General features: G+C 42.1%; 1 protein-coding gene and 1 long non-coding RNA gene across 2 annotated transcripts; one reads left to right on the top strand and one right to left on the bottom strand.

Annotated features, from left to right (window-relative positions):
* Positions 1 to 3,221: 3,221 nt before the first annotated feature.
* Positions 3,222 to 7,360, bottom strand: UTS2 (urotensin 2). The gene is made up of 4 exons (XM_063176982.1): positions 7,211 to 7,360; positions 4,928 to 5,029; positions 4,427 to 4,470; positions 3,222 to 3,784 (listed from the first exon to the last, which is right to left on the bottom strand). The coding sequence occupies exons 1-4, from the start codon at positions 7,311 to 7,313 to the stop codon at positions 3,668 to 3,670; spliced, it is 366 nt and encodes a 121-aa protein (XP_063033052.1). The 5' UTR covers positions 7,314 to 7,360; the 3' UTR covers positions 3,222 to 3,667.
* Positions 4,944 to 7,183, top strand: LOC134429709 (uncharacterized). The gene is made up of 3 exons (XR_010030636.1): positions 4,944 to 5,055; positions 5,902 to 6,212; positions 6,303 to 7,183. It is a non-coding gene; the product is annotated as an uncharacterized LOC134429709 (long non-coding RNA).
* Positions 7,361 to 18,546: the final 11,186 nt, after the last annotated feature.

The raw sequence follows: 18,546 nt of genomic DNA on the forward strand, positions 1-18,546 counted from the left end.
GTTGGGGTACACTGAAAATGGCCATGTTGTGGCCATTTATGCTGTTTTGTTGAGGGATTTTGTGGTTGTTTCTTTTTTTCAGTCACACTCCACCTTGCCAACTCCAGGATATGATCTTTCTTTTCTGCATTCCACAAGGGCAAGGACTTTTTGTGTGTGATATATTAAATATTTCTAAACTGCTGGGATTTGGCATGCAGGACTTAAAACTTCTGTCTGTGTGACTTTTCTAAAAAGTTTTTGTTCTAGAGGAAGTACAGAGAAAAAAAATGAAAGGTTTATTTCGTGAACATGTCTCATAGAGAAGGAAGTTCTTAAATAATTGCAGAGCAACAATTTGTTCATCTTTTTCTGCTTTAAGGGACATAACAGAGAGATATGATTGATAGTGCTGAAAGAAGCCTGCAGGAGAAAGGCAGAATCACTGCAGGGAGTACAAGGTACAGAACAAAAGTAGCATCATACTGAAATTGGAAAAGAAAGAAGTAATCTTAGATGAGTACATAACTGAACTGCTTCTGATGAGGTAAGTCATGCAGTGCCTTGAAATACAGGCATCTTGAAAGTAACATTAGATGTATCATTGCAGAGGGTTTATTGATTTTTTTTTAAAGGGTTATTTGGTCATTTAAAGCATTCTTAAAACTGAGTCAAATTATCTATCTATTCCAAAAAATGAGGATAAATGAAATGGGCTTGTGAAATGAAAAATGTTCAGGCTTGGATCTATGTTTTTATTCAGAGATCTGGGCTCTCTCAGCCTATCCACGTTTCTGATTCTCAGTAGCAATCATCCTCCTGCCAGCTCAAGTCCTGGCTCAGCTGAGAACCTGCAGGTAACACATTTGTGTGGATGTCAGAGGTGAGCTGCACCATGTACTGCTGTATTTTTGGCAGATGGTGAGAAATTGGACCTTGGTGCTTCATCATCCCATTCTCATAAGTAATGGGTCTGTATTTTCTGTAGTAGGTTTGCTTCAGAGCAGCCTGGTCCCTGTCAGGGTATCCATCACACATTGCTGGGAGCTGTGCCTGCTTGGCTCCCAGCTGCAGCTCCAGTTTGGCCTCTGCTCCTTCTGCCCATGGGCTCAGAATGCTCCTGCCTGACTTCCCCAGCTGCACCTTCCCATGGAAAGGCAAAACTGCCTTCCAGACTCAGGAATTCTCTGTGCCAGTCCCAGCCCTGTCTGTGCCCTGCAGGAGAGAGGGGGAGCTCTGAGCTGACAGCTGGCAGGAGCTGGATGTCACAGCATGGGGGAGAAGGGGAGTTTGCCTTCCCTGTCACATTTTCTGAAAAATCTCTTTGCCTGGGATTTCTCTCTTGGGAAGCTGAGAAGCCTCAGAGAAAAAGGTAAACAATGTTATCTCATTTACTTCTCCTGTGTTTTGCTGCTTTGGAATGTGGTTTGGACATTGTTTATCCAACATGTGAATTGTTTTAACTTAATAACCAACCACAGCCAGCTATGTCAAGGCTCTGGAGAGAGTCACAAGTTTTTCATTATTATCTTTTAGCCTTCTGTAAGTATCTTTTCTGTATTCTTTAGTATAGTATTCTTTAATATAATATTGATCATAAAATAATTAATTAGCCTTCTAAGAACATGGACTCAGATTGATTTCCTCCCTTCAATGGGACTCCCAGAAAATACCACAGCCCTCCCATGTCACACCTGGCCAGGCTCTGCTCTCAGACCTGGGCCTGAGTTTATCTGGCATCTGCCAGGAAAGTCCTTTGGGAAGGAAGCACTTGGGTGCTCCACAGTGTCCCAAACAGTTCTCTTTGAGAGCCACCAGTGGTGTCCAAAGGCACTCTGAACTCCTTCCTTTCCAGAGGCAAGGACTGGGCCTGACAAAGTTTCAGGCTCTGAAATTCTGGTATATTAAAATTATCTGAATTCCCCCTCAGCCCCTGCTGCTGTGAGCTGGCCTAGCTGGAATAGTAAATTGATTTGGTATTGCTTCTTTAGATGCCATAAATGTTAGCAAGTATTTTGTAGTTTTAAGACCCAAGGTTTCACTATTTATAGATCAATTACCTTGTCTTGACCCATCTTCAACACCTGACAGCTCTTCATTTCTTCCTCTCTCAGGTAGATGGCCAGTGAACTTTTTAATACTTGCAATATCTTTTCTGTTATTCTTCACCCTGATTTTATTTATTTAGCTTTATGCTTGCAGTTTTTGAAAATATTTCCCCCCCAGTCTTTTTTAGGCTGTACATTTCTATCCTGTCTATGTCTGTTTTAGCTCATTATTCATTTAGATAAATTTGAAGTCTTTTCTGAGAAGTTTATGGTAGCAGAAAAGGAGTAATTTCCAGAGAGCCACTGACTTGCTCCACTGTGTAAGAGAAGGATGAATGTTCAGAAGATTTCAAATAGCAGCACAGGGCATCCTGCTGCTCTGACTTTGAGGACATTTTTCTCTGTTACAGCTGGCATCATCTATCTTACAATTCATGTGAAGTGAGCAAGCTGTTTTAAACCTGTAGGCTTTGTTTAAACAACACAGTCAGAGATTTATGATGTGTGCTCTTGAGATCAGTGTAGCTGTGCATCACTGTTAGGTGTTTATCTCAAGCTTTCTGTGAGCCCTGACTGGAGTGAGGTTTATGCAATGTATGTATTGAGCAGGGGTTCACAGCTCAGACAGCTTGTGGATATTATCAAAATTGGCATCCCCAGAGACAATTCCTGCCTGTTTAGCTCAGTTTCTTGCAGTTACTATCAGAAGGTACCCAGGACTGAGAGAGTCTGCAAGTACTCTGCATGTGGAGGAGTCAGGCTAGGAGATTTGTGTAGCTTTTTGTTTTGTCCTCTCCTTTATTTGTGTTACATGCCAAGATACAGTGAACATTATCAGCGAGTGGCACCTTGAGTGTCCAAGCTGGCTTGCCCTGGAAACACAGATTGTTATCTCTGTCCATGTATCACCTTCCTGCACCTGTGTGTCTGTCATTCCTGCCTCCACTGATTGTCCAAATCTGGGGGTAAAATCTTGAATGACAACCACATTTACCTTCCATATTGTGCTTGATAATAATCACACTCAATTCTTCAAACCCATGGGCACAGGCAGCTGGAGGCTGGACAGAGGAATAATTTGTGGGTCTTTTTACAGGTGCCTGAGAGAAACAATCATCTCCAGCAGCAGTGGGAGCAGATGCCTGATCTGACATTGCTGATTGGTTTTGTGGTGCCTTGGGCATGGCAGGAGGGGACTGGGCATTGTTAAGCTGCCATCCCTTACCTGCTCAACATCTTCAGGGAATGCAGCAATGACTCTTCTTCCTGGCACCTCAATCTACATGAGTGACAAAGGAGAAAGTCCCTTTGCCTCTGGACTTGGACACAGTTGAGCTCTTCTGGGAGTTTTCACAGAACCCCATGGGAATTTTGCTTCCCCTGCCCAAGTTCTCTTTGTGTTGTGTATTTCTCTCTTCCTCCCATTACTTCCTTCCTGCTGTGCTGAGCTCTAAAAAAATTACTACATTGCTCACAACATAATTGCAAAACATCAAGAATTTATTCATTTCCAGGTAGCAGAGAGTCTAAAGTTAGGTGCTGCCTTCATGGTTCTTCATTCCCATTTTGAATCAAGCTCATCTATATACATGTTTTCAGCCATCTGTATAAATTATGCAGCCAGTCAGGGAGTTCCCTGTTTACACACAATATTTCCAGAAGCACTCAGAAAGATTCCCACGTTTCTTGTACTGTTTCCTGTCCTTGGTCAGGAGGCGGCCCAGGAAAGCATTTTGAGGATGGTTCCTGTAGAAATTCTGAAATCAAACAGCACTGGGGAGGTTATGGGGGTGGTTCCCAGTGGGAAAGTCCATCCTCCACCCTCCCTGAGCACCCTGTGCTCCCACTGGGGGAAGGAGGGGACTGCCCTGGGAAACCTCTGCTTTGCATGTGCCACTAAAACCCAGCCCTGTTCTCTGCATTGATGTTTAAATCAGCAGGAAGTGAACAGGGATGATGTTCTCCATGAACAATAATGGTTCATAACAGAGCTGATCATGCTGTGTAACCTGTGCTGGGGGTGGTGGTGGTGCAATTAATGGTGCCTGGGCTGATGAAGCTGGAAATTGGCCTTTATTTAGAGAGGGGGAAAAAACCCCAAAAACAAAACAAAAACCCAAACAAACATACACCAAAAAAACCGACCAAAAAAACCCCTTAATTCTAAGCCCTCCACTTTTTTTTAGTCTAGATTACTTGCTCTCTTTGTTTTTTCCATTTTCCCCCTCTCCCTTGCCTGTCTAACTGCTAAGTGATTCCAGCTTCAAGAACACTGTGGCATGCTACTTTAGTCTGTACTGTTTGTGAAGTCTGTTGATCTGAAATGATTTCTTGGTAACAATTCTATGTAGTTTTAGTCTTATTTTTCTTGTTTCAGTGGCAGATGGTTATTTACTTACCTCTTTGATATTTTCCCCTGGGTTGTAGTTGCTGGGGGTAAGACCTGTTAAAGGGAAGACACAATGAAATGTTTTAGCATTTAGAAATCATGAATTAGGCAAGTAATTCTCATGTGCCAGAATGCTACAACTCTCAGAGGTCTTGGAGTGGAATATCCAAGGGTAACACCTATTGCTTTCCAAACCATCCATTGTCACGGATTCTGCAATTTCTGCAAGTATTGATGTTTTCTAAGACTGCTATTTTCTTTGCCTGACAATCCTCTCCTTGCCCTGGTTTTGCTGTCTGGAAGTTCTGCAGCACTCATTTGGAGATTTTGAGGTGATGTTGAGCTGCAGGCATGGCTACTCAGCAGCTTCCCCAAAATTCCACTTAACTCATTGACAGTGTTACTTACACATAACACTGTATTTTAGCAAACAGCTGGGAGCTGGGGTGTGATATCTGTGGGAGCTGGAGGTGTGAGCCATGGGCACTCCCAGTGCTGTGTGAATGCTCACCTGCTTTGCTGTCCTCACTCAGGGTCCCCAGGAGCTCTGGCAGGAGCTGGAGCAGGGAGGAGCTGCCCAACCTCTCCAGGTTTAACCTCGAGTCTTCATCAGCTGCCAAGGCAAGAAACAGGCACAGGGTGAGTCTTTTGCTTTGCATCCCTGTTTCAGTCTGTCCCAGGGGATTTCTCATCAGGTCTGTTAAAGATTTTCATGAAAGCACCAACCACACATCCTTATTTAATTCTTCTAATAGGGGATAGTTGGTTTTGTATTCCTTTCCTTCCAAAGCTTTGAGAAAAGAGAAACCTTAGTGATGTTAATCTTAGATTCTCATTTCTCTGGCAGTTTTGTTAAAAGAGTTTTTGACAGCAGCAGCAGCCCCTCCTGTCACTTGAGGTACTCTCAACCTCATCCTTCCAGTACACAGCCCAGACTTGGATGTAATTTTAAAAATTATACTTTCATTTATTTATCAACTCGTTCCTGTGCTGCAGGAATGAATAAAGGCAAAACTTTCCTATGAATAAAGGCAAAACTTCCTGTTCAACACCTATGTACCTGTTCAGTCTTGCAATTACTAAATGCAGTAGAGGTTGTGGAAGGGCAGGAATAAAGGTAGAAAAACTTACAATTTATTTTGATAGCTGTGCTTCTTGGTGCATTTCAGCCATCTCTCATTAAATGTGTGTACCAGTACAGATGTTACCAGTTTTTCCAACACTACAGCTTGCTGGTAGCTGATAGAATTAATTTATCTATGCATAAAGAATTCAGAATTCTGTGCTAGCCTGTGCCCCAAGGCACTTTGCCAACAGAATCCCTTAGCAGTGCAATATTCCAGGTAACTTGGGTTTTTGTAATCTGAGCAGTAAATTTCATCTTTGGTAATACATAGCAGCCATCCAAAATTGTGGGCAACCAGAGGCTGTCATCATCAAACACTATTTGGGCAGATTAATAGAATTTTGTAATTGTACTTGTAGGTGACCCTTTGGAGTTTCAGTTGCTCTGACCTGCAGGGATGGATGTGACTGTAGCTCCTCACATGGACATGTAAGAAAACAACCTGAAATAATCTCCCAACATTTCAAAAACTTGCACAAAGATCAGAAATTTGAGGACCTTGGACGTGCCTGTTATTGGTTTACTCACCGCATAAAAGGACATTTGCAAAGGACAGCAGGGATTTCATTATAGGACTCAAAATAAGAATACCAAAACTTCCCAGTGCTGAGTGGAGACAATCTGCATCTCTGACCATGGATTATTCTTTAAATCAGAGCACTGCTAGCAGGTAAATTTGCTTTGATATTTAAAAAAGGAAAAACCCAACCCAAAACCAACCCTCTTTAAGACAGCTCCTCTTCTGTCTTCTCCCTCCCAGAGACTCTTTACATTAGCAGGAAGATCTGAGCACTGACTTGAACCTAATGCAATCATGGCTAGAGCCAGCTATGATGTGACAGATATTACTCAGATATTGAGTCAGGGGTACCTGGAAATGCAAATTACATTGTGGAAGGCTTGAGGAGATGCTGGCTTAGAGAGCCCAAGATTTTCAGAGCAGACTGAGGACTGCTGATACCTATAAACAAGCAGAACAACTGCTGCAAAGCAGGTAAGAACAGCCACTTTTTAATAGTCAGCTTTATGCAATAACTTCTGGGTTGGTTTGCCTGTTCTTTCAGAACTCATTTCACAAAGTCTTCCAGTACCAGTCAGGTCTGATGAGAGCAACCTTCCAGATTCTGCTGTGCATTTTTTCTGAGCCATTTCAAACTTTGAGCATCACTTTCTCAAGCAAAGATTTGTTCTTTTCCTGGGCTAAATTTGAATTAGTGCAAACAAAGAGCATTTTCAATACATAGTGTAAGAGAGATTTGCCTGTTCTTGATGTTAGCACTAGGTTTCCCTGTTTTTAAACACAAAATAGCTTATTTCAAAGAGTAGAAACAGGAGAGATTGTACAGCAAAGTTTCTTTAAGTCACCCAATGCCTATGAGAGCTCAGACACTGAATGCCAGCTCACATTCAGTGCTGCAAGGCTCAGATACCTTTTTCTCCTCAGTGCATCCTTTTGTTCCCTGGATCTCAAAGCAGCAGGGGGAACCATTTAGGGCACCCAACCTCCCCATTGTGCAAGACCAGCCCCCACTGCTGTGTCCCTTGTGCTGCTGCTGTCCTGCTTCTCCTGCAGCTGAGCAGCACAGATCCAGGCCCCTTGGAAAGCACACTGCTGCTTTCCCTGCCCCAACCCATGCATGATAACCATTAAAATCAAAATTCTCTTACCTGAGTGTTGGTAAGACATCTCACTGGCATTGATGATGGGGAGAGACAAGAGAGGACAGGAGAAGCAGATGATAATGAGACAGCAGAGTATCAGTTTATGCATCTTTGCTGTGTTGGATGTTCTGTTGTGTCTAACCCTGGAACTCAGCACTCCTGGCTAACTGTAGCCTCAGCTCCCAGTTTCTCCCATTATATAGCCACTCATGACCTCATAAACACCATCATGTTCTCTCCCCCCTTCAGAAAAAAATCCAATGAATTTATTGCCCATTGATTCTAAATGGAAACCACTTTGCATTGATGTAATTTTTCAAGGTAACAGTTCATAGACAATAAATTTACTGTCTTATAGCTTGGTGTACAAAATGGATATTATATCAAACCAAGCACAGTAAAGTTTATAAATCTGGCATTTAAAAAAAAAGTAACTTTGAGTTATAAATCATGAGTTAACAAAGGGTCAGACGTTGGTTGAAATGACCAGGGCAATAGACAGCTGATTTATGAGCCTCAGCAGTCCTGACGCAAAGCATCTGATATGAAATGCACTTTTTTATTTTCCTCTCTCTTTTGTGAGATGGATGAATGTGTTGTGTTGTATTTGTTGTGCCAGAAAAAAAAAAGTAAAAAAGAGAGGGAGTTGAAAAAGCTTGTTAACTTACATAGGTAATACTAGGAGAATTCAATTTTTAAATTTGTTTTGCTCCCCCTTGCAGAATTTCACACCTATTTATTTGGGAAGACCTCATCCAATGGTGCCCTAGAGAATTGTCTTGGCAGAGAAAGTGCAGCTTCCATCTGGAGACTTCTTGGTACATATAAACTACTTGGGTTGATGTTAAACACAGGTCCCTCTGTAGACTGGAAGACCATTTTCCATTTCACTTATCTTCTCTTCCAGTCGGAACTAACTACTTAATTCTGAGTGTGTTAGCAAGGTTTTTCCCCTGTTTGCCCATTGCTTTTGCCTAATGCTGCCACAGGAGTTGCCTTATGTCATCTCATCACTTTAGTCCTTCTTTCCTTCCATCTAGCCTATTTTGTTTCCTTTACTTAAAATTTGATTTATCATATCATAGAGCAAGGACTGACTGGACTGGTCCCTCCCCTCCATTCTCTATGCAGTGTCTTATCCAACTGTATAGAGCCTTGAAAATAACAAAAAAAAGGTAATTTCATGGCAATATTCTTTCCTTTTAATGGTGAGAAGATAATGCCTCTTTGCAACAAATTATGGTGTGTTACTTTTCTGCCTCTCTACTCAAATGCTTTTGTCTTCAGATGCTCTTCAAAATACTATGAAATCCAACTAGTGTTACTAAAGTTGTTTCCTTATGCTGAATTTTGTGGTAAGTTTAAGTTGCAAAAGGTGTGAACTTCCCTGCTTTTCATCTTTTTCCTTTATTCACATTTCCTGTTGAAGATTAATTTTTATATTTTACATCCTGTGACTCCTAAGACTAATTTCAAATTGGCTGCATCAGTCATACAGAACAGAAGTTTTTCTGCTGCAGGTGTAACTCAGGGGAGCAAGCCCCCCATGGGTGGGCTAAACACAGTGGGCTCTGAAGGAGGTTGAAGTTGGAAATCTGGGAATCTCATACTCCAATTCCCCTGCTCCAAGCAGGGTCAGCCAGGACAGCTGGCCCAGGAGTGTGGCTAGTCAGGTTTGAATAGATCCAAGGATGGAATGGGACAGAATTTCAAAATTAAGCTTGATAATGCCTTTGGCATCCCTGTGTGTGTTCAAATGCTCTCGCCTGAGTGCACAGGTGGGTGTTGGGCAGGTGGGGAAGGACCTGCAGAGGTCCTGCCAGCCTAAACTTCTCTTCTGTGCACAGAGAGGGCTGGTGTTTGACTTGCCTTGACTATTGAACAAATATCTGTACTACAAATCCTTTTTCTCCACACTTCTTTTGCTGAACTGAATGTTTATGACAAAAGAATTTCTCTACAGAATTAACCTAATGTGTTTTATTGCCCTTTCCCTGTGCTTCCCTGTGAGAGAGATAAGCAGCAAGAGAGGAATTCTCTCTCCTCATCTGAGTCATGCAGCTCTTGTTCCAAAACTGCAGACAGTAATTAGCTCTGATTTGATGCATGATCTCACTGTTGGTGCTGGATGCTCTGTACAAATGCTTCTCCTTCAGTGAACCATCAATGACAATGGTATTATCAATATTCACCCTAGGCATCCTCAAGGAAAGCTAATGAAGCACTGACCAGCAGCTGCTGTCCTTTGTCTTTTCTCAAGGAAGATTCAGCACCTCAGAGCCTCCTGGAGTGCGTCATGCTCAGCTTGGGCAGCCTGCCCAGGGATCATTGCCTCTGCTTTGGGCTGGAGGTGTCACTCAGCCACTCTCCTTTGTCACTCAGCCACTCTCCTTTGTCACTCAGCCACTCTTTGCTCTCCCAAAATGTCAAAGGCATCTCTCTGGGGTGACAGTGCCAACGTCATCGTTGTGCCAAGCAAGGAAACAGCTCATCCCAAGCAAAGGTACAGAGCCCTGGATCCATGGGAGAGGGAACTCAATGGGAATGGCACTTTGAAAAGTTGGGAATTTATTTCAAATTCTTCTGCAGTATTTTGTGGGAAGGTTTTCAAAGTGCTTCTTTGTGCTTATTTCGTTTTGGAAGTGCCTCAGGGCAGCAGTTGGTAGATAAATTACAGTAGTAAAATTATTGCAGTAGATAAATTACTGAACAAAATAAGTATTACAGTAGATAAATTACTGAACAAAGTAAGTATTACAGTAGATCCCAAGTTCTGCCCAAATTCCTGAACAAATTCCTAGCAATAAATATATTTAAATATAACTTGAAATATATAAGCATAATATATATAAGTATAAATATATATAAATATAATATATAAATATAACCTATCCTAAAAGATAGGTTATAAATATAACCTATCATTATCCTTCATTATCAGAAGAAGCAATTCCTAGTTTAATATGATGGCTCATGAAGAACAAGTTGTTAGTATAGCCAAGACAACTTTGGGAAAAAAAAAAAGACTCAATGAAACCAATCACAAACATCCCCAAAAATTATCTACTTCTGTGTAAAATAGCATAGATGAAATGTAATCTATAATGCAACAGTTCTTTCCCCTGTTGCTAAGTGGTTTATGGGAAGCAAGCATGAGTTGTTATTAGTCAAATATTGTGACAGTTGGCAAAACCAGGAATTTGAGGTGTGATTTACCAGTAGCATTTGTATGAGGACTTCTTCAAAGGATGCAATTTCTAGTGTAAAACTTTGGCTTGAGTTTAGTTTACAAGAGGTGTGCAGTAGAATGATTTTGTATTGGCACTGTAATTGCAGATGACCTTGTTATTATATGGAAGAGAGTCCTCATCTCTTCCTTGAATTTTACTACCAATTTTAACTTAACATGTTGCTTCAGTGAGTTGTACATGTTGGCTGGAAAAACATTTGCACTGTTATTCATTTTTCTTGTAGGTTGTATTGTACAGGGGTTTGGGGTCTTTTGCTTTGCTGTCACTGCAGATACCTGTTCTCATCAACACCTAAAAAGTTTATTTTCACTGAAAGTTTAACATTTTAGCTGATTATTCAGCTACATAATATGATTATTAGATTAATTTTACACACTGAAATAGCTACCTTATGAGATCATATATGCAATAAGGTGGTTTTTTTCTGCTACCAAATTACATTGCCCTATTTATACTCTGCCTTTTAATGTGTGCTGAAAATAGCCTGTTTGGAGAATAAGGAAACCAAAGGAAAAAACTAACCACAACCTGCTGTTAACTTTCTTTTTGAAGATGCTTCCTCTGTTCACTGTGTGTGAGCTGTAATGCATAGGAGTATTTAATTTTCAGAATTCCTTTTCATGTTTCTGAGAGGTTCTGACCTAGGCTCTCTTGTTCTGAGCTGGGTTGAGGTGTGTGGGTGAGTCTGTGCTTGCCTGGACACACACCCCTGTGTGATGGTGGCTCCTTAGGCCTCTCTGAAGATATTTTATTTTACTACAGAATTGGCAAGGTGTAAAAATTCTTGAGCACAGGATCACAGCTGCCAAAACACTGCTGCTCTGTGGCATAATTTCCACCAGTTTGAGGGGAAAAAACCCTCTTGCTCTTTGGCCCACTGTAGTCTGGGTATATTCTCCAAGTGAAGCTTGACAGACTGGTCCCTGCCTGCCCTGTCCTCTCAGCACTGCAGAATTACCAACCTGAACCTTCACGCTGCTTGACGTGAGGGAAAGTAAATCTGGCATGACTGAGGCTTGGAAATGCAGCACGTCAATATCTGATGGGAATTGAGTTCTGGAGAATGCAGATGCAAACAGAGGAGCAGAAACCAGGTCTTGAAATAAGGTTTCTTTCACCAAAAAAAAAAAAAAAGTAATGGAACTAGCTACGCCATTACAGTTTATTTTTAAAAGTGAAATTATGACAGCAGAGTGTGTAAGGAAAGAGAAGAACACATCTGCAGCAAGGCTGGAACTTTCTCTGTGCCTTTCACCTGCCATCCCAAGGTATCCCAAATAATCTGTTCAACTCTAATAAGAAATTGTGATCTGGATAAAAGCAAAATAAAAACTTCTTTATTTCATTTTTCTGGCCATTACAGTGATCATCAGAGAAAGGAGCACAAAGCAGCTGAAAGGCACAGGCTGTTTGTCAGCTCTGTCCATCCTCAGTCCATCAGTCCCAGCTGTAGGGCAGGCAGGAGGCTCAGGCTCATTTCAAGGGAGTGCACACATTTCTGTCACACTGCTGCACTTGGAACCTTGCAATAGGTAAAATTTTCTAATTTGAGTTTCTTTGTCACAGAGAACTCTGTGGTGAGACATTTTCAAGGTAAAAGCTTTACAAATATTTCAGTAATGCAGGGTAGTCCAAATCAGCTCTGAGCTAGCCAGCACTACTGCAGCCCTTCCTCCCTGAGGTGGGTGGGGAGTGTGGGGGCAGAGAGGGCTTGGGAAGGGCAGGAATTGGGAAGGGCAGGGCCAGGGCCGGGTGATCTCGGGGTCCCCCCGGGCTCTGTGCCCGGCTCGGGGGGCGCTGGCCCCGGGAGATGGCGCTGCGGGACCTGCGGGGGCTTGGGCTGGGCTTGGCTTTAGGGAGGGTCCCGGGTCGGTGTGTTTGGCTGGGGATGTGTTTGAGTTTGGGGATCGGTGTGTTTGTGTGTGTGGGTTTTGTTTTGGGGAGGTTGGTGTGTGTCTGTGTTTGTTTTGGGAGGGTTGATATGTGTTTTTGTGGGGGGTCAGTGTGTGTTGGTTGGGTTTAAGGCTGCTGGTGTGTTTGGGTTTGGGGGGCTTGGGGGTGCATGTTTTGGGGAGATGGGGTGTGTGTGGCTGGCTGGGTTTGGGAGGGTTCAGTGTGTGTGTGGTGAGGTTGGGGAGTGAGTGTGCTTGGGTTTGGGGGTGTTGGTGTGTTTGTGTTTGGGAGGTCAGTGTGTTTGGGTTGTGTTTGTGAGGGGTCAGGGTGTGTTTGGGTTTGGGAGTGTTGGTCTATTTGTTTTTGGAGGGTCAGTGGTTTGTGTGTGTGGTTGGGTTTGGGGGTGTTGGGTGTGTTTGTGGGGTTTGGTTTGGAGGAGTATACAGGTTTTGGGGTGTCGGTGTGTTTGTGTTTGGAGCTCAGTGTGTGTGTGTGTGGGTCAGCGTGTTTGTGTGTACGTTTTTGGATTTGGGGATGTTGGGTGTTGTTGTTGGGTGTGTTTGTGTGGTGGGATTTGGGGGAGTATACAGGTTTGTGGGTGTTGGTGTGTTTGGGGGTCAGTGTGTTTGTGTATGTGTTTGGGTTTGGGGATGTTGGTGTGTTTGTGTCTGGCTGGATTTTGGGGGGCAGTCAGGGCTGTGTGTGTATTTATGTTGGAGTGTCAGTGTGTGTGTTGGGTTTGTGAGGGGTCAGGCTGGGTTTGGGGGTGTTGGTGTGTTTGGATTTGGGGTGTCAGTGCGTTTGTGTGGTTGGGTTTGGGGGTGTTGGGTGTGTTTGTGTTTGGGGGTCAGAGTGTTTGTGTCTTTGGCTGAATTTTGGGGATGGCAGGTGTGTGTGTGTTTATTTATATTGGGGTGTCAGTGTGTGTGTGTGTTTGGGTTGGGTTTGTGAGGGGTCAGGGTGTGTTTGGTTGTTTTGGGGATGTCTGTTTGTGTCTTTAGCAACAGCATAGCCTTCCTGAGGTTTAATTTAGGTTGTAATAATAAATTATCAAGCTAATCTTGCTGCAGAGATAGGTGTGATTGCTGCATACTATGATATTTTTCACTCTTGTTCAGTTCTTAAACTTGCACCATTCATTATTTTTTCAAGTAGAGTACTGAGGGGTTTTCCAAACAAATTATTTCCTGGAGGCTGCTATACAGACATCTATTCAGCTGTGGATTTAAAGTAGTGAATTCCAGCTTAACATTTGTCTCCTAGGGCTACAAATGCAATTTTTTCAAAAACTGGTACTACTAATGTCAAAAGGGAAGCAGCAATTCACTGCTGATTCTTTTCTTTGTAGTTTGGATGATGGAGTGGGCAGGCCAGGCTGTTGTCTTGTGTTTTCTCTGGCCTAAAGGGAGGAAATGCAGGAACAGTAAAGTAGCAAATTGCAAGAGGCAATAAGGATCACCTTCCAGATTTCCCTGCCTGAAACTACTTCATACTCTGTTAATTGCATGGTGCTCTGACTCATTAGTTTCTTACTACAAATCATTTAATTGGAAACTTAGTAATATTTTACTATCTGTTCACTGTTTTACTCTCCTTTCATGTTCTGAGAGCTAGAGGGTAAAGACTTTAATCTCCAGTGGTGATGGAACAAAACAGTTTTGTCAGAGGTGTCCTTGTGCTTTTTTAAAAAAAAATTTCTATCTAGCTCTTCACATTTGTTGTACTCTTGTTCTTCCTGTTTTTATCACAGAGGCTTAGGATTGCTTATCAGTCCAATATCCATAGCTGATATCAGAGGACAAATTTCAGGTAGTTCAGTGTGTGGGCAGGAGCCAGTGACTAATTAAGAGGAATGCTAATAATCATTGGCATTTAGCTGTCGTCCACTCAGCGTAGGCAGTAAATGAATGGCACACAAAAGCAGACTTTAATTTCTTTACTTTGTTTTCTGGCTGCATAATCCCTTTAATCCTTTGCTATCAGAGTTTTTTATTAATTAAATGGAATCTCTGCAGGCTCAGTGATTCACATTTCAGGGCAAATACGTGTATTTAACGGGGGAGGGCTGGCATGGGTCTCACTGGGCAACTTGAGGTTTTAAACAGTTCTTCCAAGGTTGTTTTGTAAATGAATGTGTTTTCTTGGCAGTCAGACCTGTAGGATCTTCACTGTTTAAGAGTATTCCTGTTTAGCAAAGAATTCCTGCTGCAAGTGTTAACAGGTTTCCTTGTGATCACTCACTGATCTTGACTGGGAAAACTGTCCCTGGGAGTGACCCACAGGAGTAGGAATTAACAAATGTGAAGGAAGCAGGTGTCAGATCTTTGTCTTTTGATGTGGCAAGTTGAATGTTTCTTGCTGTAATGGGATCAGAATCCTCTTTCCAATTCCCAAGGCATATTTATGATATAAGAGGGTTCTGAAGAGCAGTGAGTCTCTAGTTGGATACTCTTGTTGGACTCTTTAGTTGGATATTCCTATTCTTTTGATAAAGGTTTTTGTTTAAGTACAATCCACTTTAGTTCAGTATAATCTGATGCTTGACCTGGCAGCCACCCAGGATCCAGAAAGGTGAAAGGAAACCATTGGTGATATCACAGCAAACTTCTGCAAATTGATGTTAGAGGGAAATTCCATTTTTTGATGTAGATTGTATTAAAATTTCTTATTACAGTGAGGTCAGGGACAATATCCAACAGCTGTTCTGCTCAGCTGACACTGAACCTGTGGAGAAGCTCCTCTTCCAGCCCCTGTATTAGGGAAGGTTTGTTCCCAGCTGAGAGAGGAGCTGAGGTGACACTTGGTTATAAAATAAAACTTTGTGTAGTTTTAAGAATGAAACTTACCTTGACTTTCAAACAGGTGACAAAATGTCAAGTGGGGTGGTACAAGTGGCCTGTTGGTATTTCCTGTGTGTTATCTCTTTGGGGTGGAACATCTCCCACAAAGGTTTTGACATCATCTGTGTTAGCATCAGAACAACTGTCAGGGAAGGCTGTACTTCTGTCCTGTGAAGGATCTGATAGAAAGACTGAAAATAAGAAATCATATTCTGCTTTAAAATATTATCTGAAGTTTACATGTTTTAGAGGAGCCCCTCCAGTCTCAGATTCTCTACCATCCAGAATTATTTGGCACAGAAACCCCATTTGTACAGGAGGTGAGAAACAGAAACCCTTTTGTGATGAACCTTTTACTTTCCTTAGCCACACAACTCCTACAAGAAATTACCAAGCCAAGGGATGTGATGAACATGATTTTAATTACTGGTGCCACCAACTATGCCAGGAAATGGTGCTGGTTCTTGAAGCAATAAAAAAGCAGCAGGCTCATCTGCTTATGCTTATCTTAAAGAGACTTTTTCTCCTTCTTCCCTGCCCTCAGAACTCTGCTGACATCACTTGGGCCTCTGTACATGGTCTGGCTAAGAGGGCACTTTCTGACTTCCAAGAAAAACAGATGGAAATTCAAGAAGCTTGCATCTGGCTGTTACCTCATCCTCAGCCACCTGGGCTGCTTGAGAGTCATCAGGGCATTCCCAGTTCCATTTTGCTTGCTAAATAATAAATTAAATGACTGTCAAAAAAGAGACACGCACAGAAAGCAGAGAACACTTAAAACTCAGAGTTACCATAGAATTAAAATATTATTTGGGCTGGAAGGGACCTTAAAGATCATCTGGTTCTACTCCCCTGCCATGGGCAGCGATCTTACCAATAGATCAGGATGTTCCATGTCCTGTCTAACCTTGAGCAATTCCAGGGATGGGGCAAACCCAGCTTCTCTGGGTAAACTCTCTCAGGGCCTCACCACTCTTCTAAGTAAAGAATTTCTTTCTTTCTTAACACCTAATTGAAATTTCTTCTAGTTTAAAACCATTCTCCTTTGTCCTGTCAGTGTACAAAGTTCCCCTCCCTCTTCTTTATAACTTCCTTTTAAGTCCTGAAAGGCTTCAGACTCCTGGAGCTTGGAAGGAGCTAAACTCCAAATAAACCATTCTTCTTTCCTCCACCCCTTCCAATGAAGGAGAGACAGCAAAGGAGAGATTATGGTTTGAAATAGCAATTTCCTAGCCCAGAAAGCAGTGGAACGACACACACAATAACAACAGCTGTAGTAATAGCAAAAATATACAAAAGAGAAGGTGTTTTACCCACAAAGGGGTTTTCACTATAGAGAACAAAAAAACCATGCTGGCAGATGCTTCCTGTTGATCCTGCCTTTGTCCTGACCTGCTCCATGTAATATTTGGGAAACAAAGGCCATGTGGGGAAGAGAGCTCCCCCAGCCTCAAAACAACAAAAACCGGAGACAAATAACCCCCAGAGCTCCATTGTTCAAATCAGAGCTGTGTAGCCACTTCACTGAGCTTGGTTTGTCTGCAAATGCTTTTGCTGCCATTTCTCCACTCTTGGAGGGGGAAGAATTGTCCCTGCTGGTGCTGACGTGGTGCCTGACCTGGCCCTGCTGGCTCAGAGCTGTCCCTCCATGCCCTCAGTGTCAGCCCAGGGACAGTGGGAGGGGGAGGCAGCAGAGGAGCTGGGGACAGTGCATTGCTGTGACACGGAGCTGTATCACCTGCACACATTGGACAACAGATGTGTGTGCCAGCAAAGTCTGTTCATCATTAATTCAGGCCTCGGTGCTCTCAAATAACAGAAGTCACAGGTAAGATTATCCATATATTTCTTTGATTGAAAGGAAGGTTGTTTCTAACATTTTATTCAGAATATACTTTCTTTTGTGAATGACTATTCCCTGAAACAGTCCAGAACTCCAGTTTTGGTGGAAATGTGTCCTCAGTGGTCACTAAACAGATTTCTGCTTCAGGTGAATGGACAAGAAGAATAAGGGGTTTGCACTTTGTTTGAAGCATTTCAAAATATATTTCAAAATATATGCAGAATTTGCCAGCAACATGTAAAATTCCAGTTATTATCTCTTTTTTTCCAAGGAGAAAACACCAGATGTTTTGAGTTACAGGGTGTGTACATTAATTCTCTACCTTATGTTTGGGCTATAAATTAATGACAGGCAGAAATATTCTATCTTGTTCTAAGATATAGTCAATGATGCAAAGGTCACTCTTTGATTTATAAATAGATAACTTTATAAATAGTTTGGTGGCTTTTCATGTGTCCTGTTCATGCCTTCAAGTTTGCAATTTTGATGTAATGGTTGGAAGTACCAACAGAGAGAAGACTTGAGCTAGGGATAAAAATAAGAACTTCACAATTCAGGCTTTTTATGGCACTTATTTTCTCACTATATAAAACTTACTATTTTATATTTACTTGTACATAAATGTATCAAAATGTGTAAGTGTGGCTTGGTGAAAAGAATCTGCTGTTGTAACCTGCTGAATGAAGAGATGGCTTGTCATTGTTCAAATGCAAAATAGTTTTCTTTTGCATTGAAATCAGAGGGGGGAAAATCACCCTTAACCCACATACGGGTGGGTTTTCATTCTATTTTTTGAGTAACATTTACTGAATAATAAAATATGTGAGGTTTGTGAATGGTTAAAAACGGTGCTGCGAATGTCCTGACTCAAACATGTAATTTCTTTTTTCTTACGACCAAAGTTAACAGATATTTGATCAGAGAGACAGATACAGTGTCTGATGTTAAAACCTTTCCAACCTCAGTTCCAAAAATAGTACCACAAAGATATCACACTTACAGCTGCAATGTACATCAAGTTTACGTCACCCAGAAGATCAAAGCTGAATGATGTAGGGCTGAGGGTGGTGCAGTCCAGCTGCAAAGTTACAGCTACTTCTAAGTTCAAGTCAACCACAGCTTCTCTCAGTGTTTCCACTGCCTCCCTCCAGCCAACACAACAGCAGATGCTGCTGTGGAGCCTTTGCAGCTCAACATTTTCATGGCTTCTTTTCCCTGCATGTAAGGACATGGCAGGGGTGAGGGATCTGTTTCCAGGGCTGATGGGATCAAATGAGCTCCATCTGTATTTGCACACAAACCCCAGGACTGCTGGGTTTGAGCCAGACTTTGGGAGGATCTTTGACTCTAGACTCAAGAGGATGGCTGATATTAAGAGATCATGAGTGTCACCAGTGACTCCACAATGTGATCTCCTTTTTAGCTTCAGATCCTTTTGGAATGCATGTAAATTATGGCTCAGATAACATTGATGATGGATCAGAAAACTATTCTGCACTTCTGTTAGAGCTTTTA

The sequence above is a fragment of the Melospiza melodia genome, chromosome 26 (genome assembly GCF_035770615.1).
Source record: "Melospiza melodia melodia isolate bMelMel2 chromosome 26, bMelMel2.pri, whole genome shotgun sequence".
Lineage (NCBI taxonomy): Eukaryota > Metazoa > Chordata > Aves > Passeriformes > Passerellidae > Melospiza > Melospiza melodia.